Source organism: Lepidochelys kempii, chromosome 1 (assembly GCF_965140285.1).
Source record: "Lepidochelys kempii isolate rLepKem1 chromosome 1, rLepKem1.hap1, whole genome shotgun sequence".
Lineage (NCBI taxonomy): Eukaryota > Metazoa > Chordata > Testudines > Cheloniidae > Lepidochelys > Lepidochelys kempii.
The window spans coordinates 50,165,818-50,190,344 of NC_136380.1; the positions used below are offsets into that span (position 1 = coordinate 50,165,818).

General features: G+C 42.1%; 1 protein-coding gene across 4 annotated transcripts in view; it reads right to left on the reverse strand.

The window, feature by feature from the left end:
- Positions 1-24,527, reverse strand: part of STARD13 (StAR related lipid transfer domain containing 13) — a 491,362-nt gene that overhangs the window by 383,385 nt on the left and 83,450 nt on the right. For all 4 annotated transcript variants that reach the window (XM_073341692.2, XM_078852676.1, XM_078852678.1 and 1 more), the window contains exon 2: positions 6,728-7,647. In XM_073341692.2, the coding sequence (XP_073197793.1) occupies positions 6,728-7,486 (759 nt within the window). In that variant the 5' untranslated portion in view covers positions 7,487-7,647. The remainder of the gene's footprint in view (positions 1-6,727; positions 7,648-24,527) is intronic.

Below are 24,527 nucleotides of genomic sequence, written 5' to 3' on the forward strand. Positions count from 1 at the left end.
TTAACATATCCAAAAGTTACACAGATTAAATGCATTTCTTTTGGAGAATCATTAATCAACTTCAAAGAATATAGTTGTAGAATCATGGGTTTCTGTGGAATTTATTTTTTCTTATCTACATACTTTCCCTTCATTTGTTGAGCTTTTTAGTGTTTGTGAAATAGAAAAATGAAACAGAGGCAAAATGTAGGACAATGCCATGAACACCTTCTCATAAGATCCTGACCCATTTGATCAGCCTTAATCTGAACTACCCTTACCATCATGGTCTAATCCTAAAAATGATCTGTCGTGCTATAATGCTTATTAGGCTTTGTCTCCCAACAGTGATTATATAATGAAGACAGTTTTCTACTAAATATAGTATCAGGATGGAACTACCAAATGAACAGACATCAGATAATCAAGACCAAGAGAGAGATCATACACTTCAACTGCCTGCCAATGAAGGATAGTTCTTTATTGCATATTTTCCAGGGTTATTCCCAATCTAGTTTTAAATGTCCCAAGTGATGGGCTTTCGCCACTTCCCTTTGGAGACTGTTCCAACAGATTTTAAATTACTTTACAGGAGAACCTCACAGTTACGAACACCTCAGGAATGGAGGTTGTTTATAACTCTAAACAAAACATTATGGTTGTTCTTTTAAAATTTTACAACTGAACACTGACTTAATACAGCTTTGAAACTTTACTATGCAGAAGAAAAATGCTGCTTTTAACCATCTTAATTTAAATGAAACAATCACAGTTTCCTTACCTTGTCAAATCTTTTTTTTTAAACTTTCCCTTTATTTTTTTAGTAGTTTATGTTTAACACAGTACTGCACTGTCTCTGCTTTTTGTTGTTGTCTCTGCTGCTGCCTGATTGTGTACTTGACAAGGGAAGAGCGGGAAAACCTTTTTTTTTTTAAAAGTCTATACAGTACAAAATTGTTTAGAGTGTTTGTTTCATTTATAAAAGAACTGATGTGCAGTTTATGCAGTTTTAGCAATTTCCTGTATTTACAGTGATTTTCCTCTGCTTAATATTAATTAGGCTAAAACCGTTTAAGGCCAAGTACAAAGGCATGTATTGTTTTATTTAATTTTAGAAAATAGTATTCACTGTATATAGCTTGTCAAGGTTCCTCCCCCACTCTGAACTCTAGGGTACAGATGTGGGGACCTGCATGAAAATCTCCTAAGCTTACTTTTACCAGCTTAGGTTAAAACTTCCCCAAGGTACAAATTAATTTTATCCTTTGTCCTTGGAATATCCACTGCCACCACCAAACTCTAACTGGATTTACTGGGAAACGTAGTTTGGACACATCTTCCCCCCAAAATCCTCCCAACCCTTGCACCCACTTCCTGGGAAAGGTTTGGTAAAAATCCTCACCAATTTGCATAGGTGACCACAGACCCAAACCCTTGGATCTGAGAACAGTGAAAAAGCATTCAGTTTTCTTACAAGAAGACTTTTAATAGAAATAGAAGTAAATAGAATTAAAGGAATCACCTCTGTAAAATCAGGATGGTAGATACCTTACAGGGTAATTAGATTCAAAACATAGAGAATCCCTCTAGGCAAAACCTTAAGTTACAAAAAAGACACACAGACAGAAATAGTCATTCTATTCAACACAGTTCTTTTCTCAGCCATTTAAAGAAATCATAATCTAACACATACCTAGCTAGATTACTTACTAAAAGTTCTAAGACTCCATTCTTGTTCTATTCCCGGCAAAAGCAGCGTACCGACAGACACAGACCCTTTGTTTCTCTCCCTCCTCCCAGCTTTTGAAAGTATTTTGTCACCTCATTGGTCATTTTGGTCAGGTGCCAGCGAGGTTACCTTTAGCTTCTTAACCCTTTACAGGTGAGAGGATTTTTCCTCTGGCCAGGAGGGATTTTAAAGGGGTTTACCCTTCCCTTTATATTTATGACATAGCTAAAAACTCAACATTCATTACCCCAGACACCTGCAGCAACTACTTAAGGCCGGATTCTGCCCCTTTACTCACTCTGAGTAGTACCTCCCCATTTGATTATTTCAATGGAATTATTTGCATAGCAAGGTGCTACTCAGTGTGAATAAGGTGCAGAATGTGTTCCTTGGTATGCTTATTAGCAGTTACCACCACAGTTCTAGCAACACTATGCAATGGAGCCCACGGTAAAGAAAGCAAAGCAGCACCCAATATTTTGTTACCATGATAAGAAATAAATAGTAAATCTTTGTATATTAAGAGCCTTTAGTTTAGTTTTCCCTTAGCAACTAAGCTGTGTCTTATCCTGTTTGGATCAGTATTGACATCTAATGCTGGGTAGTTCAATCACAAGTACATACTTAGGAATGCCCCATAGGATAGAGCCTAATCACGATTTCATAGCCATCTTTGGTAGTGTGAGGTTAGTCAGGATATCAGTCACACTATTATGTTTGGTAGGCATGTATCTATATGGTAAAGGTGATTTGTTTGTTACATTATTTTTAAGTTTCAGGGCTATTGATAGTGGTTGTACTCCTACACCCTCTTACTTTGTTAAAGTTTTTCCATTAGAAAGACATCACTCCATAGCCTTACCCCAAAATAATGGGAATAACTAGATAATAACACATTGGACTGGGGCTAACCTAGAGTCATGATGAAAGCATCTAGTATTAATATAACGTGTCACTATTGCTAAAATTGCACAAACTTTTTTTTTTTTAAATTACTGGAACCTTTCTTACAGTGATTTCTGCCTATTTAAATGGAACAAGAGTCAGAAACAAGCCCTGCGTCATTAAATCTACAAAGGTTTTTAAATGTTTAGATATATTCTCCAAGATTTACTATGTTATTCCACCAGCTTGTCCGGAAATGTACAATCCATTATTTTGTTCTATGAACCGCATCCTTGTTTATTTTATGGCCTAAGAATAAAGTAAACTAAATGACAACAATGCCTGACTTTTTCCTTTTATCTACAGGAATGACCTTTAGTATATTAAATTCCGGGGATGTCACTCTTGCATTTCGATATATGTTTAGATTAGCTGGAATGTAGGCAGTAGTGTTCTTCACTGAATGAAGACGCAAGACTTGGAATAGATGACTATGGTGACAACATAGCTATTTAATAAACTGAACTGAGTGTCACTGGATCTTACTGAGCAGCTTTCAGAAAAAGCTCAGTTCTTGGGCTTTCTAACAGCAGAGGTTGAGAACAGTTCTTAATCACTGAGTTTCATCTCTGTGAGCGGATGGGGGTATCTCAATACAGTTAAAAAAATGAAACAATGATTATAATGACGACAGGAGAACTGCAGACGTTTATGAAGCCAAAGCATCCATTTAGATGGAGTGGCAAAGAGTCAGATACTAATCACATCAGCCACACAATCAGAGGCTCGTTCACCTGCACATCTACCAATGTGATATATGCCATCATGTGCCAGCAATGCCCCTCTGCCATGTACTTTGGCCAAACCGGATAGTCTCTATGTAAAAGAATAAATGGACACAAATCAGATGTCAAGAATTAGAACATTCAAAAACCAGTCGGAGAACACTTCAATCTCTCTGGTCACTCGATTACAGACCTAAAAGTGGCAATATTACAACAACAAAACTTCAAAACCAGACTCCAACAAGAGACTGCTGAATTGGAATTAATTTGCAAACTGGACACCATTAACTTAGGCTTGAATAAAGACTGGGAGTGGATGTGTCATTACACAAAGTAAAACTATTTCACCATGTTTATTTTTGCCCCCTTCTATTCCTCACACATTCTTGTCAACTGCTGTAAATGGCCCACCTTGATCATCACTACAAAAGGTTTTTTTTTCTCTCCTGCTGGTAATAGCTCACTGTACCTGATCACTCTCGTTACAGTGTGTATGGTAACACCCATTGTTTCATGTTCTCTGTGTATATAAAATCTCCCCACTGTATTTTCCACTGCATGCATCCGATGAAGTGAGCTCTAGCTCACGAAAGCTTATGCTCAAATAAATTTGTTAGTCTCTAAGGTGCCACAAGTCCTCCTTTTCTTTTTGCGGATACAGACTAACATGGCTGCTACTCTGAAACCTGAACTTAAACTATTATTACTTCAAGATAAAACAATTACTTCAGCTGAATTTACTGATACATCAGTAGCTCGGGCAGGAGGACGTGTTTCCCTCTAGCATTGGGGGTTGAGTGAAGTATTAGAGTGAATGGGCTAGTTAATTCTTCCTCCCCACACCCCACTAATTGCCCATCCAGTTAAAACTATTATCATCTAGATTACATAAAATTACTAGAAACCCATGTGATGAGTACAGTATTTGACCGAGGCCTTTTGGTAAAGGCCAGGAGATGAGCAGTGCCAAATATGGAAAAGTATTACATTACTCAAAATGAATACTGGATTGGATTTGAATCAAAGGCATGACTAGATAAAAATCTAACATTCTGTATCTCCCAACGTTTGTAACTGCTGTTCCAGTTTATTTTATTAATATTGCAAATATATAAATACGACCACACAGATGCCTTCATAATCTTATTTTAGAAGAATGGAAACAAGTGGTGGGTCTGATCCTTCTTCCTGAAAGTCAACAGCAAAACTCCTATTGACTTCAATGGGTGCAGAATTGTACCCCAAGAAACAAGATGAGATTCAAGGTGCATTGGAATAGAATTCAAGCAGATGAGGGAAAAGGCTAAATATTATACAGATCATATTTTTGATGTAAAGAGGCTAAAATCATATACACACTTCCAGACTCAAAATAATTAAGCAAGAGTATTTTTAAAATGTCTTCAAGACAGTATGGTGTCAGAATCCTCTCACTTATACTGGTGTAAATCAGAAGTCAATAGAGCTATTCTGATGTAAAGTCGGTGTAAGTGAGAGGAGAATCAAACACAGTGAGAAAAATGGAGCAACAGAAGTGGAAAATGCTGTGGCCATCAGTAGGTCACGTACTAGAGGCTATACCATGATTTCAAAGGCACTGATCTAATAACAAAAAGGGGAGGGGGGGATGAGGTGTAAGAGTATGATTGAACAGGCAGTTTAAGATTAACTTGTGCCACAAGGTTCAAGAGTGTTGGAATTTGTGGGTTTGGTTTCTCCCATTACAGAGATAGCTGTGTATTTCCGATTCAGACCAAACTTCTCCAAAGTTCAGCGTGTTTGGATCCACATGCCTGGTCTGTGACCAACTATAAAAGAATTTGTTTGCTAATTCTCCAGACTACTGAGAGTTCACTTGGAAAGCATCTATGAAATTCTTTTATACTCCAGCAGTTCCAGAGAAGATGGGTAATTACTCTCTTTCTGCTGGAAAGAATATTGTTAGGTGGTTCACATTACTGTATGTTTTTGCAGTTGTCCTAAACCTCTCTAGGTTTTTTAAAAATAATAATAAAATCCATGGCACAATAAATCGATAGAGGATATTGCTTTAATTTAAATATATTATGGGCCAGCAAAGGGGAGTAAATGGATAAGATATTGACTATGTGCATGGTAAGTGGGAAGCAGCTTCCTCAGAGCCACTACTCTTACTTCCTCTTAGGAAACTGTTGAAAAAAATCAGGAAAACGAAAGTTGCAGTATACTCCATCCCCACAAGGAAAACTCAACTCTGCCCCCTAGAGCTGGCAATACTCACTGGGAATGGTTTCCACTGCTGGCTAGCACAGCCACAACAGGGCACAGGCAGATATATTTTGCACCAGCTATAGAGCTGGTGCAGGGTATGGCCTTACCACATCAGGGGAAAATGAGAGAGCCAATTTCCCCACCTTAGAAGGAAACAAGAAAAATGACACAAGTTGAAAGCTCAGATTAATGGAAATGTAGGAAGCATAAGTGCTGGACCTAGGGCTGCGGGGGGTGCTGTAGCACTCTCTGGCTTGAAATGGTTTCCATTATATACAGGGTTTAGAGTTTAGTTCAATGGCTCTCAGCACCCCCGCTATACAAATTGTTCCAGCACCCCGGTAGGAAGTTTGAAGAAATAGAATTGGTTGGTTCAAAAGCTTTTTGTCTTATTACTCTCAATGTATGATATAATGTTTTGCACTGGCCTTATGCCATGTTATGTTATTTTGAGAAATCATGAAGGGAAACTCCTATACGTAGCATGGGATGCACTACAGGTGTAATTACCATTTTTCCTATTAGAAATATGAATGTTTCTTAGGATCAAAAATATATTCATAGAATGTTTATATGCCGATTGGAGGAAGTTTTATTTTTGACAATTTTTAATATAAAAAATATTGGGCCAATTTCATTGGTACTTTCCAGCTGCTTTGTGCCACTCTGACAGTGATAAGCAGCTGCAAAATCCTCTTAACCAGCCAGTTAAAATGGGTTTACAGCTGCTTTGTGTCACCAAAGCAGCATAAACCAGCCAGAGCATAATAAATGAATGAATCTGTCCCGTAACTTTTTCTGTTAAAGATTTAGCAGTAACGTGTAAAACATAGGCCTGATCCATTTATACAGAGAGGGATGGAGGCCCAACTTTTGAATATTCTCTATGGTGAGTTTCCAGAAAAAATATGATTAAAGGCATTCCTCAAGTGAACTATAACCATTCTGTGCTTTAAACTACCCAGTTAGTTGATTGACTCTGTACCAGTGACAGCAATATAATCCATTAGTAAATATATAATAAAATAACCAATCCCCCATTAACCAAGCTGCTAAAGTACAGATTGCCTGTTTGGAACAAGAAATTAGTTCATCTTACCACCATGTCCATTTGTTTTTCTTCCTTTTCATGGTCATTCAATTTCTTTCCAGAGTGATCATTGCAGACATCTAAATGACAGACATACTGGCTTCTGGTATGCTCACATTTATCTTGTTTCCCAAGGAGAATAGTCCTTTTATAAAGACCACTGTAAAATGCCCCATACAGTGGCAGCTCTGTAAAAACGTCATCATCATGATCACCTTCCTCCTCCTCTTCAGATGAAGAAGGCTCTGTGTCTGTGACCTCACAAATATGGAGTTTAGAGTTAGCGCTATGTGATAAAAATTCAAAATCAGAAAAAGTGATCGCACTTGGTTTGTGCGTTATTACTCTGATCTCTTGAACCCTCTCTGATTTCTCAGCTGAGCTTTCTCTTGGAAGGAGCGGTGAGGGAAATGCCTCATGTGAGGGCAGGTGTGTAGGACTGTCCTTAGGTTTGTGCCCTGAAGAATACAGTAATTTTCCACAAAGATGCTTTATTTCAGGCTCAGCAGCAGCAGCAACATGTCCTGTAACTCTGCTAGGTTCCAAGGATGTCTCAGTGTAGCTTACTACCTGTGACATAGATGAAGAACTCAATTCGGATTCAAGCAGAACATTATGGAACTCAAGATGGCAATCACAGTCTTCTACCTTTGTTTCATATTTTGCATTTTTTGACTCCTCTGAAGTCCCCAGACATGTGGCATATATAAAATAAGGTGACACCTGCTCCTCTTCAGAGAGCTTAGCTTCCATTCCAGTAGATTTCATCCATCAGAGGTCATACTCCACTTCATTGCTGGATGTCTTGAGAGCCTCTATTTTCCATGCTAAGTCAGAAAATGTCTTTGTATTATTCCTTCAAGACCATGGTCAGAGCACCATTCTTAATGCTTGGAGATTGATGCAAATGATCCAAATCTTCTCTGTTCCTGAAATAAAAAAAGGTAGGTTTTATTGATGCTACTACACTTGCATTTTGAGTGCAACAGTGGAAGCAATCTGAACATTTAAAATTCCATACAAAATTTAGGGCTAGATCATCTCATAACATTTTTGCCGCAAACAGATGAAATTGAAAACTTGAGCAGCTTTAGTCTATTACATTATTAAGAAAGATTAAAAAAGATTTGCGATGTGACGGATAGACTGCTGAGACTCATCAAGCCCTTGGATCGCTACCCCTTCCTGCTTCTCCACGTGGGCACCAATGATACTGCCAAGAATGACCTTGAGCGGATCACTGCGGACTACGTGGCTCTGGGAAGAAGGATAAAGGAGTTTGAGGCGCAAGTGGTGTTCTCGTCCATCCTCCCCGTGGAAGGAAAAGGCCGGGGCAGGGACCGTTGAATCATGGAAGTCAACGAATGGCTACACAGGTGGTGTCGGAGAGAAGGCTTTGGATTCTTTGACCATGGGATGGTGTTCCATGAAGGAGGAGTACTGGGCAGAGACGGGCTCCATCTTACGAAGAGGGGGAAGAGCATCTTGCGAGCAGGCTGGCTAACCTAGTGAGGAGGGCTTTAAACTAGGATCACCGGGGGAAGGAGACCAAAGCCCTGAGGTAAGTGGGAAAGCGGGATATCGGGTAGAAGCACAGGCAGGAACGTCTGGGAGGGGAGGGCTCCTGCCTCATACTGAGAATGAGGGGCGATCAGCAGATTATCTCAAGTGCTTATATATGAATGCACAAAGCCTTGGAAACAAGCAGGGAGAACTGGAGGTCCTGGTGATGTCAAGGAATTATGACATGATTGGAATAACAGAGACTTGGTGGGATAACTCACATGACTGGAGTACTATCATGGATGGTTATAAACTGTTCAGGAAGGGCAGAAAAGGTGGGGGAGTAGCACTGTATGTAAGGGAGCAGTATGACTGCTCAGAGCTCCGGTACGAAACTGAAGAAAAACCTGAGTGTCTCTGGATTAAGTTTAGAAGTGTGAGCAACAAGAGTGATGTAGTGGTGGGAGTCTGCTGTAGACCACTGGACCAGGGGGATGAGGTGGATGAGGCTTTCTTCCGGCAGTTCGCGGAAGCTACTAGATCGCACGCCCTGGTTCTCATGGGTGACTTCAATTTTCCTGATATCTGCTGGGAGAGCAATACAGCAGTGCATAGACAATCCAGGAAGTTTTTGGAAAGCATAGGGGACAATTTCCTGGTGCAAGTGCTAGAGGAGCCAACTAGGGGGGGAGCTTTTCTTCACCTGCTGCTCACAAACAGGGAAGAATTAGTGGGGGAAGCAAAAGTGGACGGGAATCTGGGAGGCAGTGACCATGAGTTGGTTGAGTTCAGAATCCTGACACAGGGAAGAAAGGTAAGCAGCAGGATACGGACCCTGGACTTCAGGAAAGCAGACTTCGACTCCCTCAGGGAACGGATGGGTAGGATCCCCTGGGGGACTAACATGAAGGGGAAAGAAGTCCAGGAGAGCTGGCTGTATTTCAAGGAATCCCTGTTGAGGTTACAGGGACAAACCATCCCGATGAGTCGAAAGAATAGTAAATATGGCAGGCGACCAGCTTGGCTTAACGGTGAAATCCTAGCGGATCTTAAACATAAAAAAGAAGCTCACAAGAAGTGAAAGGTTGGACATATGACCAGGGGAGAGTATAAAAATATTGCTCGGGCACGTAGGAATGAAATCAGGAGGGCCAAATCGCACCTGGAGCTGCAGCTAGCAAGAGATGTGAAGAGTAACAAGAAGGGTTTCTTCAGGTATGTTGGCAACAAGAAGAAAGCCAAGGAAAGTGTGGGCCCCTTACTGAATGAGGGAGGCAACCTAGTGACAGAGGATGTGGAAAAAGCTAATGTGCTCAATGCTTTTTTTGCCTCTCTCTTCACTAACAAGGACAGCTCCCAGACTGCTGCGCTGGGCATCACAACATGGGGACTAGATGGCCAGCCCTCTGTGGAGAAAGAGGTGGTTAGGGACTATTTAGAAAAGCTGGACGTGCACAAATCCATGGGGCCGGACGAGTTGCATCCGAGAGTGCTAAAGGAACTGGCGGCTGTGATTGCAGAGCCATTGGCCATTATCTTTGAAAACTTGTGGCGAACGGGGGAAGTCCCAGATGACTGGAAAAAGGCTAATGTAGTGCCAATCTTTAAAAAAGGGAAGAAGGAGGATCCTGGGAACTACAGGCCAGTCAGCCTCACCTCAGTCCCCAGAAAAATCATGGAGCAGGTCCTCAAGGAATCAATCCTGAAGCACTTACATGAGAGGAAAGTGACCAGGAACAGTCAGCATGGATTCACCAAGGGAAGGTCATGCCTGACTTATCTAATCGCCTTCTATGATGAGATTACTGGTTCTGTGGATGAAGGGAAAGCAGTGGATGTATTGTTTCTTGACTTTAGCAAAGCTTTTGACACGGTCTTCCACAGTATTCTTGTCAGCAAGTTAAAGTAGTACGGGTTGGATGAATGCACTATAAGGTGGGTAGAAAGTTGGCTAGATTGTAGGACTCAACGGGTAGTGATCAATGGCTCCATGTCTAGTTGGCAGCCGGTGTCAAGTGGAGTGCCCCAGGGGTCGGTCCTGGGGCCGGGTTTGTTCAATATCTTCATAAATGATCTGGAGGATGGTGTGGATTGCACTCTCAGCAAATTTGCGGATGATACTAAACTGGGAGGAGTGGTGGATACGCTGGAGGGGAGGGATAGGATACAGAAGGACCTAGACAAATTGGAGGATTGGGCCAAAAGAAATCTGATGAGGTTCAATAAGGATAAGTGCAGGGTCCTGCACTTAGGATGGAAGAATCCAATGCACCGCTACAGACTAGGGACCGAATGGCTAGGCAGCAGTTCTGCGGAAAAGGACCTAGGAGTTACAGTGGACGAGAAGCTGGATATGAGTCAACAGTGTGCCCTTGTTGCCAAGAAGGCCAATGGCATTTTGGGATGTATAAGTAGGGGCATAGCGAGCAGATCGAGGGACGTGATCGTTCCCCTCTATTCGACATTGGTGAGGCCTCATCTGGAATACTGTGTCCAGTTTTGGGCCCCACACTACAAGAAGGATGTGGATAAATTGGAAAACGTCCAGCGGAGGGCAACAAAAATGATTAGGGGTCTAGAACACATGACTTATGAGGAGAGGCTGAGGGAGCTGGGATTGTTTAGCCTGCAGAAGAGAAGAATGAGGGGGGATTTGATAGCTGCTTTCAACTACCTGAAAGGGGGTTCCAAAGAGGATGGCTCTAGACTGTTCTCAATGGTAGCAGATGACAGAACGAGGAGTAATGGTCTCAAGTTGCAGTGGGGGAGGTTTAGATTGGATATTAGGAAAAACTTTTTCACTAAGAGGGTGGTGAAACACTGGAATGCGTTACCTAGGGAGGTGGCAGAATCTCCTTCCTTAGAGGTTTTTAAGGTCAGGCTTGACAAAGCCCTGGCTGGGATGATTTAACTGGGAATTGGTCCTGCTTTGAGCAGGGGGTTGGACTAGATGACCTTCTGGGGTCCCTTCCAACCCTGATATTCTATGATTCTCATTTTAATGTGTGTGTCAGGATGTCACATGTGAGAACAAAACAGAACAGAACCTATTCAAAATGTTAATGGATGCTTCAACCTTTAATGCTATGTGGCAAGCCACAGAGAAAAGGCGTAATAGAAGCCAGCATTATGACTGTCAAAGTGAAAAGCAGATAAAGTACAAAACTGGCACATGACATGCTTTTCACTGCACATATCAAAAATAACCAATGGACATAGGCCAAGCATATTTTATTGCTGGGCTATACATACTGTTATTGTAACAGTCATGATTAGGATATGAAGAATAGAGAAAATGTATGCACAACATTTTCTTCATTAGGAGCTTTATTATACAAGCTTCAACTTGTACACACACTCCATTTCTTGGTTAGACAGGATGAACAGGCCAACATTTGCAAACGTAGGTGGCTAACCTTAGGCATCTGCAGTGCCGATGCTAGCCCTTTGGAGACCCTGAGCAGGTATATTCCCACCACCACCACACATACTAATAATTGGGGGGCGAGGGGTGGCTAGTGCTGCTTGGGGCCCTAAGCCAGTTCATGTGAGTATTGTTTATTCCTCATTTGAACAAGAACATAAGAATGGTCATACTGGGTCAGACCAAAGGTCCATCCAGCCCAGTAACTTGTCTGCCGACAGTGGCCAATGCCAAATGCCCCAGAGGGAGTGAACCTAACAGGTAATGATCTAGTGATCTCTCTCCTGCCATCCAGCTCCACCCTCTGACAAACAGAGGCTAGGGACACCATTCCTTACCCATCCTGGCTAATAGCCTTTAATGGACTTAACCTGCATGAATTTATCTAGTTCTCTTTAAACCCTGTTATATATATTTGAAGATGTATCTTTGCCCTCCACTCCCCTGGCACCGCATATCCTGATGAAGGGCATACCCTTATGAGCCACTTTCCTACCCTACCATACATGTCACCTAAGGATTACTATAATGGTACAGACCCAAGGTCTGTCTAATCCTGTAGCCTATCTCTGACAGTGGCCAGTACCAGATGTTTCAGAGGAATGTATAAGACCCCTCTAGTAGGCACATATGGGATTAGCTTAAGTCTTGAAGCATGACATGTAATATCTCTCACATTTTTTAAATCAAGTATAACAGCTCTGGCTATTCTTGCTAGCCATATACATAGCAAGATTCAAAAAGGGATTGGATAAAGTCTTGGCCTCAGTGATAGTGAGGGAACATATTTCCTTGTCTCAGTTCTGAATTTCCCACCTTTTATTTTCATTGAATGTCTCCCTGTTCTTGTATCATCAGACTGGGAGAACAGAAGAACCTAGGACTGGGCTTTTTCTGTGCTGCGATGGAGGGTACTTCAGAGAGAAGCAGTGGGGAGAGGAGAGGATGTGGTTCTCCAAGCTTCATATTTTACCCCTCTCCCTTCCCCAGGGGTGAGTGAATGTAATGACCAAAATACAGTAAAACCTGCCAAGACTGACCACTCATAGGAGTTAGCAAAAAGTGGTCGCTTTTAAGAGGTGGTCTCTCTTCAAAGGTTTGCACACCAGAGAGCAGTGGTGTTCCAAGGCCTCTGCAAATAGTCGCTCGTGACCAGTGGTTCCTCTTCAGAGGTGATCTCCAAGGCAGGTTTTACTGTACAAGTAAGTGGGGATTGACATATAGACATTTATAGGTTAAACAATGATCATATTTGGCAGGAGTGTGGATTTAGAAGGGCCCACCCATTGCAGGATCTTAACGTACAGATCTCTGGAAATTCAGAGGTGAGTCAACCTAAGTTCTGTTGCTTTAGTCACTCACATAAAAAGCTCTGCAACACGGATCTGCAAGACAGCAGAATTAGTAACACAGGTATGAATATCTGAACTTACAGGTTCTAAAATGCAATAGTAAACTTGCTGGAAAAGGTCCTTAAACCTTGATGAATGGAGACATTAACTTAATCATATTTGGGAGAGCCTCAGTCTGTATTCTAATGCTTGCTATTACCAGGCACTAATGTAGGTAAAAATTTTGAAGAGAAATAAAAATCTTTAGGACATGCTTGTTTTCTTTTAATCCAGGAGAAAAACAAAACAGACGCTATCTCCAAGTTTCTCAGCTAGCCTACTTTGAATTGACTGGAATCAAACTAAGATTCCCCCCAAAGCGGCTTAAGAAAAATCACAAAAGAAGCTGCACAGAAGCATTACAAGAGGTAAAAAGTGCAATACAATAAGCATAAGAACATATACCACTCATTACATAATAAGAAATTTATACTGGCAGCCTCAATTTTATTTTCTAAAGAAAACTTCATACAAATCAACATTACATTCAGTAGGGATTTTTAATAGCGCAATTAAAATGCTAAAGAATATTAAATGTCTTGCAATCTGATGCCTGGAAATGTGTATGTACAAGCATACACACAGTCACAATCATCATGATATTTTGGCCTGATCCTGTTTTTCTTTCACACCCAAAACTCTTATTCAAGTCCATCAAATTTTGGATGGAGACCATAACCAGTGTACATATTAGTTTTAACCATAAGCTGAGGAAAATGGACAAAAACATCTAATATACATATTCTCAATTGCATTTTCTTTATTTAATAAAGAATTATTTTCTGTAGCAAATGTTGCATTGCAAATGAGCATACTTTTTCATATGGTAACTCTAATAATAGATAACTTATGTTATCTCTGCAGGCATTAGTTAAATTGGTACATTTTAGTATTTTCATTTTCAGTAAAGTTGGCATGTTAAAAAAGTTGACAGAGTAGATCAATGTGTGGAATTTCTTTACTTTTCATGAAACGACCTTAGGCTTGAGCTGACAAACTAAAGTAATGAAACAAGCACCGACCTAGGCTGCAATAGCACACATCTCCTTTTAAATAACTGGCTTTAACCCCCAAACTGTCTTATACGTTTGTCTCCATTTTACAGTAACTTTGTTTAAGGACTACTATTCACTTAGAAACTCTCTTTCCTTACAAATGAAGCAAAAAGATTTGAGAAATACAGACCAGTACAAACTAGGTGGTCAGGAATACTTCTGATACGGAGGATATTTTTACCTGTTTTGTAAGATAACCCCATATTTTTCAAGTCAGTTAATTTCCATAAGCGTAACAACAGGAATTCAGTAGACAGAAAGATCCTCCAAGTCTTGGGGCAGAACAGAAAAAGAAGTGAATAGATCCTTAACAAAAGGCATTTCAGCTAGCTTGCTGCACAAGGACTCTGTCAACAGAAGTATGTGTGAGAATCCCTGGGGCTAGAACAGCCTTCTGCAAGCACTGGCCAAATTATTCAGAGAAAGAGACAGACAGAAAAAAAGGGGGAGAAAGAGAGGGAGAGAGCATGCTTGGTAGGAATACCAGCCACTTCTAAAAATACAGTGTGACCTCATTCTTCATATTATGCCAGACCCTAACATTGCCTTTATCACCTGAAGCACCTGGAGTCAGTTTCATGTTGACTGCAGGATGGTTTTGTTGCTGTCAGTTTTTGAAAGGACAGGCTGAGAAACTCCTTTGGAAGCTCTTTCGAGCCAGCATGAAGGAAACCAAAAGCAGCTTCCCAAATTACTTCCATTACTATTTTGTTTGTGTTGAGAGTGACTTTAAGAGCTGCCTTTACAGCCCAAATTTCAGTAGCTCTCCCTTTTTGCAATCATAGTTTTACAGATAATTTTGCACCCACTATTAAGTGTGCACACAATTTAGGTCACTGGGACATCCAAGTCCCTGACAGTATTTACAAATCAGAAATTTGAAAATCTAGTCTGAAAAGTGTAACCATGAAGAGAACACAGAACATTATGTAGGAGAATTCTAATGAATTAGAAATTATAAAAGAATGTTCTGTGTTGCTTTTGATCAGAACAGATAGTACAAATGGAAAAGCTGCAATACTAGTTCTCCTCTGAGGAACTTTAACTTTTCCTTAGTTTTTCAGATCTATACAACATCTTTCATCCTTAAATAGCCAAAAGCACGTTACAGACTGTGGCAAATTATACAATTCCACCGACTCATTTCACCGAGTCAGAATAGATCTCTAGGCTAGAGGGAGAGCTCTAAATGTTGGGCGTATTTAAGCCTGATGCAGCCAGATTGACTTGATTAGGGCTACACAGGGTGTCAATCATCACAGAACTTGGCATATATATGAATGACTCACTCAGCAAAATGCAGCCATCTCTTGAGTAGAACAAAGCAGCCATTCTTCAACAAGTATACTACACAACAGTTTTAGTTGTTAGCAGAGGAAGTAAAGAATCTATTTTCCACTTTAAACTTTAAGGGACATTTTTCATAGGCTGAACATACATTAGACATGTTTGAAGTTAATTTGGTCAGGGATGTTAACACCCTTGCTGCTGTGAAATCTGCCTTGGATTTGTGTTTCAGTCTAAAAACAACAACATCCTCAACAGCACTGCCAATGCCAATGCAAGGATTGTGGGGACGCAGTCTGTACAATTTATTAATACTGGCTGATATTATAAAGTTATGACATTTCTGTATCACGGATGGCCTCTCTGTCTATCCACCATTGCTAACAAACCTTGAAGCATCTACCTTTCAAACCAGGGACAAAAGTGAATACTAGCCAAACTTCAATGAGAACAAAAAAGAGTGACTGTGATCTAAGGGAACCCAGTTCTCTCCAACTTTCCTCAACAGAGGACTCGAGGTTTGGAGAGTAGAAATTCTCCAAGAAGGACAAAGAGACGGGGTGACAAAGCAGGAGGTTCTAAAAGGACGAACAGGTGGAAGGTTCAAGAGACACACACAAGAAGTTTTGGGCAGGAGATGGACTGGCCAAGGTCAAAAAAGGCTCCATGTTTCAGAACCCAGGCCACGTACTGCAACAGAATGACCCTGGATGACCCTGATCCCAGCCTAAAGAATGCCCTGGAGTGGTCAGGAAATTGAAGCAGGGAAATGCATTTAGGGTTTATTATTTTTGTAACAGAGCTTAGACAGTTTGACTGCAAAGATCTCAGCTCTCAGGAGGGGACCCAGATAGAAGATCTGTACCCGGAGAGTGTGCCTAAGGACCCCAAGACAGGGACAGTGCCTGGACTCTGTTGAAGCTCTGGAGGCTTAAAACTAATGGGATTGAGCAGGTGGATCCTCTCACAGCAATCTGTTCAGTGGTCAAGGGGGGAAGCTCAACTGGAGCTATACCAGCTCCCTAACACCATGTTGGAACAATGGTTTAGTTGTGACTTAGAGGGAAGAATGACACCTACACAATCACTGACACTACTTGGAGAACCTAGATATTTACTGGATGAAGCTTTTTCCTTGTTAGTTTATGTAATCTGGGTCTTGACCTTACAAATCTTTATGATATGTGCAGCTGGGAGACAAAGGTTGTTGTGAAGTAGAGCAAAGGAAGCAGCAGCTTTGCAGGGGCACAAGTAAACTTAAGCACTAGACATAGTGATTTGCACTTAGCAGACATCAGTCTCAAGCCCCTTGCCTACCTGATCCCTTACTCTCAAGACAGCAAGAAAGAGGCAGGGTATAAAGGAGACAATTGGCTCCTGAGGATACATGGTTTTCAATATGATCCTCAGCATGTAACTAGAGCACTTACCTATTCAGGTCCTTCTCTGCCTTACTCCTGCCACTGGGCAGGAGTAAGTTAGTGGCCATGCAGCACTGTATTTATTAATCCAGTTTCAGTTCCCATACACTCCCTGTCCTATTCAGCATATTTTATCTTGCACTTATGATTAAGGCTAACGTTTTGTCACAGATATTTATAGTAAAAGTCACAGAGGGGTCATGGGCAAAAAAGAAAAATTCACGGAAGCCATGACATGTCCGTGACTTTTACTAAAAATATCCAGGACAAAATGGGGATCTGTTGGTCCCCACACTGCCTGAAGCGGGGCAGCTGCACAGGAGCTAGGAGCCACCTGCAGAAGCTGGGGCCTGTGGGGTACCCCTGCTGCCTGCAGCTCCGAGGGCTTGCATTGGCTGGGAGCTTGAGGTTCCTCCACCACCACGAGCTCGGGGGTTCCCCGCTACCCCGGTGAGCTCAGGGGTTCCCCCACCACCCCTGGCAGCTGAGAGCTCGGGGCTTCCCCAGCTGCCCCCCGTGGTCAGGAGCTTGGGGGTTCCCCTGCCTCCCGTGGCAGCTGGGAGCTCGGGGGTTCGCCCGCTGCCCCCGCGAGCTCAGGGGTTCCCCTGCCACTGGCAGCTCCGTGGAGGCCAGGAGCCCCAGAGTACCCCACTGCCCGTGGTGGCTTGGAGCTCCAGGGGCCTCTAGAGGTGAGAGGGTACCCCACAGCTCCCTGCCTCCATGGGCGGTGTGGGGCGGGGGTGACCCTGCAGCTCCAGAGCATTGCAGGCTGAAGTCACAGAGGTCACTGGAAGTCATGGATTGCATGACTTCTGCGACCTCCATGACTAAATCGTAGCCTTACTTATGATGTACAGGATCAAACTCTTATAAGATTTTGGCTTGAGTGGTATGGCTACAGGAACTTCCCAGTGGGTTAGTCTTAAAATCTGAGTTACCTTAAAACTATCATCTCGTGGGATCATTGCTAAAATTCCGAATACTTTGGGGAAAGAAGGTTAGTGTAAAATATCTCATTTTGTCTTTAAACAAGTAAGATGGTAGACACTTTATTCATGGCCCTATAATATCTTTGCTTTGTTTTTGTACAACCAGCACAAGGACTATAAGGCAACTGTTCCTAGAGTCACATGAACCAATTGTACCTTATAATTTAAAATGAACCCTGGATGAGCTATGCAGGAAAATATCTGTCTCCCTCCAGAATGATAACCGTACCATTGTTAAAATCCTAGCTCTTCATCTGGAATGCCAATCAAAAACAATTCCAGGACACAGAGTTTGTTACAACTAGGAATGTGTGTGAGTGAATCTGCTGACCCTCTACTCTACATACGGCCTCTCCTCTTGAAACTGTTAAGAGAATTGCACTAAGTTTGTTTCTTGGTTGCCCAACAGATGTGCTGGGATCTGACCACTTTGGTTAGAAACTGGAATACATTTTTCCTGTATTGAAAAATGCTTTTATATAAAGTGGGCTAATTTAGGGTCATGTTGCCCTTGACAAAGTATCTTCAAGATGCTCTTAGGACTGATGAAACAGACATGGAATAAGACAGCCACCTCTGACTCTGAATTATCAAACACATAGATGAACATGATATGTAGTGGAAGGGTCGACACTGCTTTTGTAAAAGGAAATCATACCTCACCAATCTATTAGAATTCTTTGAGGGGGTGGGGGGGTCAACAAACATGTAGCCAATGATGATACAGTGGATAAAGTGTACTTAGATTTTCAGAAAACCTTTGACAAGTTCCCTCACTAAAGGCTCTTAAGCAAAGTAAGCTGTCATGCATAAGAGGGAAGGTTCTCTCTTGAATCAGTAACCAGTTAAAGATAGGAAATAAAGGGTAGGAATAAATGTTGAGTTTTCACAGTGGAGAAAGGTAAATAGCAGAGTCTCCAAAGGATCTGTACTGGGACCAGAGCATCTTCAAAATATTCATAAATGATCTGGAAAATGGGTAAACAGTGAGGTGTTTGCAAAAGTTTGCAAAAAATACAAAATGACTCAGGATAGTTAAGTCCAAAGCAGACAGCGAAGAGTTACAAAGGAGTTTTACAAAACTGGGTGACTGGGCAAGAAAATGACAGATGAAATTCAAAGTAATGCACACTGGAAAATGTAATCCCAACTATACATACAAAATTATGGGATCTAAATTATCTGTTTCCACGCAAGAAAAATCTTGGAGTTATTGTGGATAGTTCTCTGAAATCATCCATTCTTCATGCACTGGCAGTCAGAAAAAGCTAACAATGTTAGGAACTTTTAGGAAAGAGATAGATAAGACATAAAATATTGTAATGCCATTATATAAATCAATGGTATAGTCACACCTTGAATACTGTATGCAGTTTTGGTCACCCCATCTAAAAAAAATATTAGAATTGGAAAAAAGTAAAGTACAATAAAAAAGGGCAACAAAAAAGATTAGGAGTATTGAAAAGTTTCCGTATGAGGAGACATTAAAAAGACTGGAACTGTTCAGCTTGAAAAAGAGAGAAGGGGAGGAGAGGGCGAATATGCTAGAGGTCTATAAAATCATGAATGGTTTTGAGAAAATGAATAGGCATGTGTTATTTACCCCATCACATAACACAAGAACCAAGAGTCACCCCAGAAATTAATAGGCAGAAGGTTTAAAACAAACATAGGGAAGTATTTTTTCACACAACGCACAGTCAACCTGTGGAACTCATTGCCAGGGGATGTTGTGTAGTCCAAAAGTACAACTATGTTAAAAAAAAAAAACCTAGGTAAGTTAATGGAGCATAGGTCCATCAGTGTCTATTAGCCAAGTTAGTCAGGGATGCTCTGGGTCTCCTTAAACCTCTGAATGCTAGAAGCTGGGACTAGCCAACGGGATGGATCACTCCATAAATTACCCTGTTCTAGTCACTCCCTCTGAAGCATATGGCACCTGCTACTGTCGGAAGACAGGATACTGGGTAGATGGACCATTGGTCTGACCCAGTTTGGCCATTCTTATAAATTACTGTAATTGGCTGTATATAAGGATGAACACATTGACCTTAAAAAGCTTCACTTGGTCCAGAATGCATCAGCCCCCACAGTGCAACACTACCAGCCTCCAAAAACACATCCCTCCAGTGCTCTGCTCACTACTTGGGCTCCCCATAAGGCATCAGGTTAAATTCAAAGTCTCTATCTGTTAATCTTCAAAGTCCTTCATGGAATTGGCTCAAGATACTTAGGAGATCACCTTCCTCTTTACTATGATGATCTTCCTCAACATTTGTGCTCCTTGGGAATAGGCATATGTCAAATTGCAAAGGTAAAACCCATAAGAAAATGGGAGAGAGATTTGTCAGCCTTGGCCCAAAGCTATGGAATGCCGTTCTAAAAGAAATTGGAAAAAAGATAAATCTCACTCCCTACCTTCAGAGCAAAGCATAAAATTTGCTTCTTCAGTTTAGCCTTCCCACAGTTACAACAGAAGGGGCAGGGGAGGAATGAAGAAAGGAGAAGATGGAAGAGGAGGAGATAAAAGGAAAGAGAAAATATAGAAGTCTTAGCTGTGTAGGGGAAGTAAAAAGGAATGTAGACCACTGATCTTATATGGTTGTAATAGTCCTTGTAAGGTACTCAGATATTATAGTATATGGTAGTATCTGACAAGATATCTAGGGATCAGCTAAATAGATCAATAGACTCTTAGTAAGAAGCTATATTTTTTTACGTCAAAGAAGTGTAAATTAGGGCCACAGACTTGGAAAAAAGAAGAGAGCTGAAATAAGAGAGCACTTGCTTTACTGCGCCAGATAGATCAACAGGTTAAAAAAAAAAAAACCCTCTCATTGGCAGTATTCTGCGGTGTAGAAACCTGTATCCACACCTCAGCATTACTATTATTGTGGAAAATGTTAGGGCTAAAGAGGAATACAATAAAAAGTCAGAGAGAACAAGACCATTAGTACTATATGTATTAAATCCGTTCATGATAGCTTAACTTCCCAGGTTTATACACTACTGGTCTTTTAAAACCTCTGCAGTATTTGTGGCACCACATTACATTTCTCAAATGAAGTAGACTGTTTAATACAATATTTGCAAACAAAGCTTGAATAAGCAGAGCTTTGATTTATGAAATGCATCAATATGATAATGAGGATTTTAGCTGGACAATTAGTTTTAAATTGTATAAGCCCACACCAGCTCTTGTTATTAGGAATGCAAAGGTTTATCAGGTCAATTCTGAGTTCAGTATTTAAGAATTCTTTATTATTCTTGTACCTGGTAATTCAGAGCTTGTAACAAAGTAAAGTCTTGGTGATACTTTCCAAATCCAATAGCACACACATACTGCAAAACAGATTCTGATAGCTCTTTACATGAAAATATCTGCAGGTGCTTACACAATAATTTAATTAATGTGCCATTTCACATAACAAATTTTCCCCACTTCCAAACTGATTCTGGACACTGGTAATGTCTCTCCTCCTCCTCTCCCATCAGTGATAATGGATTCTATAAAGAGGTGACCCTAGAAATAAACACCTCCTAGTACAATGATTCAAGCCTAAGGGCAAGCTCCTTCTCTGAGATCTGCTTGGTGGATCTGAGATAACTAACAGAAGTGAGGGCTTGTGTCAGCTGCTATGAAAATGTCTGGTTTCAGTGGCTCTCCCTATGCACCCAATATGTATGTGTATGGGAAGGGAGGGGCTCCCTGGACCCCCCTGCGTCCCACTGTCCTTCATTTACCTCCTCTTCTCCCCCAGTTGATTGTCTTTGGGGATGGGGGAAATCTCTCTGTAGGCTACCACACACTGGCCCCGGTTTGGCTCTTGTTCCTCCTTCCCTTTCGCAAGAGAGGGAAAATCTGGCTGGAACAAGGACCAGTCTCTCAGGCAGCCCCTAGAGAGTCAGCTCTAAGGGCTCAGTCTAACAGAGTCTATTGCCCTTTCACGGGGTGTGTTGGTCTACTGTCAGTCAGGACGTGCACAAGTCCATGGGGCCGGACAAGTTGCATCCGAGAGTGCTGAAGGAATTGGCGGCTGTGATTGCAGAGCCATTGGCCATTATCTTTGAAAACTCGTGGCAAACCGGGGAAGTCCCGGATGACTGGAAAAAGGCTAATGTAGTGCCAACCTTTAAAAAAGGGAAGGAGGAGGATCCTGGGAACTACAGGCCAGTCAGCCTCACCTCAGTCCCTGGAAAAATCATGGAGCAGGTCCTCAAAGAATCAATCCTGAAGCACTTGCATGAGAGGAAAGTGATCAGGAACAGCCAGCATGGATTCACCAAGGGAAGGTCATGCCTGACTAATCTAATCGCCTTTTATGATGAGATTACTGGTTCTGTGGATGAAGGGAAAGCAGTGGATGTATTGTTTCTTGACTTTAGCAAAGCTTTTGACACGGTCTCCCACAGTATTCTTGTCAGCAAGTTAAGGAAGTATGGGCTAGATGAATGCACAATAAGGTGGGTAGAAAGCTGGCTAGATTGTCGGGCTCAGCGGGTAGTGATCAATGGCTCCATGTCTAGTTGGCAGCCGGTATCAAGTGGAGTGCCCCAAGGGTCGGTCCTGGGGCCGGTTTTGTTCAATATCTTCATAAATGATCTGGAGGATGGTGTGGATTGCACTTTCAGCAAATTTGCGGATGATACTAAACTGAGAGGAGTGGTAGATATGCTGGAGGGGAGGGATAGGATACAGAAGGACCTAGACAAATTGGAGGATTGGGCCAAAAGAAATCTGATGAGGTTCAATAAGGATAAGTGCAGGGTCCTGCACTTAGGACGGAAGAACCCAATGCACAGCTACAGACTAGGGACCGAATGGCTAGGCAGCAGTTCTGCGGAAAAGGACCTAGGGGTGACAGTGGACGAGAAGCTGGATATGAGTCAGCAGTGTGCCCTTGTTGCCAAGAAGGCCAATGGCATTTTGGGATGTATAAGTAGGGGCTTAGCGAGCAGATCGAGGGACGTGATCATTCCCCTCTATTCGACATTGGTGAGGCCTCATCTGGAGTACTGTGTCCAGTTTTGGGCCCCATACTTCAAGAAGGATGTGGATAAATTGGAGAGAGTCCAGCGAAGGGCAACAAAAATGATTAGGGGTCCGGAACACATGAGTTATGAGGAGAGGCTGAGGGAGCTGGGATTGTTTAGTCTGCAGAAGAGAAGAATGAGGGGGGATTTGATAGCTGCTTTCAACTACCTGAAAGGGGGTTCCAAAGAGGATGGCTCTAGACTGTTCTCAATGGTAGCAGATGACAGAACGAGGAGTAATGGTCTCAAGTTGCAGTGGGGGAGGTTTAGATTGGATATTAGGAAAAACTTTCACTAAGAGGGTGGTGAAACACTGGAATGCGTTACCTAGGGAGGTGGTAGAATCTCCTTCCTTAGAGGTTTTTAAGGTCAGGCTTGACAAAGCCCTGGCTGGGATGATTTAACTGGGAATTGGTCCTGCTTCGAGCAGGGGGTTGGACTAGATGACCTTCTGGGGTCCCTTCCAACCCTGATATTCTATGATTCTATTCTATGATTCTAGGACGGCTTCAGGTGTGGTGTGTCTCCCAGCTGTCTCCTCCTTGGCTGGACTCACTCTGTCCCCAGCAGTTCCAGGACAAAGCAACGTTCTTGTTTATTGCCCCTTTCTGTGGGGAATTTGTCCTTTTAAGCCCCTTTCCATCCAGGCTGAGCAAGCCTTGCAGATGTGCCTCCTTAGTCTGGAATAGGCCCAGAGGAGCTCATTAGCCTCCATACCAAAGTGAGGGCATGTCCTTTCACATACCCCACCCCTCAAGACGGGAAGACTGTCCGGGGTTGGGTTGTCTCCCACAAAAAGAAGTCTGCATTAGGAGTACAATTTTTCCCTAAGGAATAGTTTTCTACTTAGATAAAGGACCAGGTGTTCTTCCCCTTCAAAGTCTTATGAAAGGACGGTGCCAAACCCAACATCCAAGTGCAATAGGAATTCCAAAGAGAAATAGGGGCTGAATAGCATGGGTGCCAGGCATAGTCATGCTTTCAGTTCTCTGAATGCTTCCTCGCACTGCCTATCCCAGTGGATCTTCTTAGGATTGTTGACTTAGGTCCATAACTGGGACCGTGATTGAGGCAAAGCCAAAGATAAACCACGGGTAATATCCTGCCAGACCAAGAAAACGTCTGATTTGCCTCTTCGTCTGGGGGATGCACCATGACATGCTGTGAGGCCTTGCACCTTATCGATCACTGCCTTCACAAGACCACCTCCTATGCAGTACTCCAAATAGGTCACTTCGCTCAGAACCACCTTACACTTCGCCAGGTTGGCTGTAAGTCCTGTCTCCTGTAGGGCTTTTAACACCTCCCTTAAATACTGTAAGTGGTCTTCCCAGGTGGGACTGTAGATGATGTCATCAATGTAGGCCACAGCGTACTGATAGTGGGGGTTCAGGATCTTATTCATAAGTCGCTGGACGGTAGCGTCAGCTCCATGGAGAAGAAAGGCATGGTCTTAAATTGGAAGTGCCCAAAAGGAGTGGAGAAAGCAGTTCTCTCTTGTGAGGAAGAGGATAAGGGAATCTGCCAGTAACCTTTTATCAGGTCAAAAGTGCTTAGGTATTTTGCTGGTCCCAGTCATTCTAACAACTTCTCCACCTTTGACGTTGGGTAGAGGTCAAATTTTGTGATGACACTGACCTTCCTGAAGTCGATGCAGAATGGAACTGTACCGTCTGGTTTGGGAATCAGAAGTATGGGCCTCTTC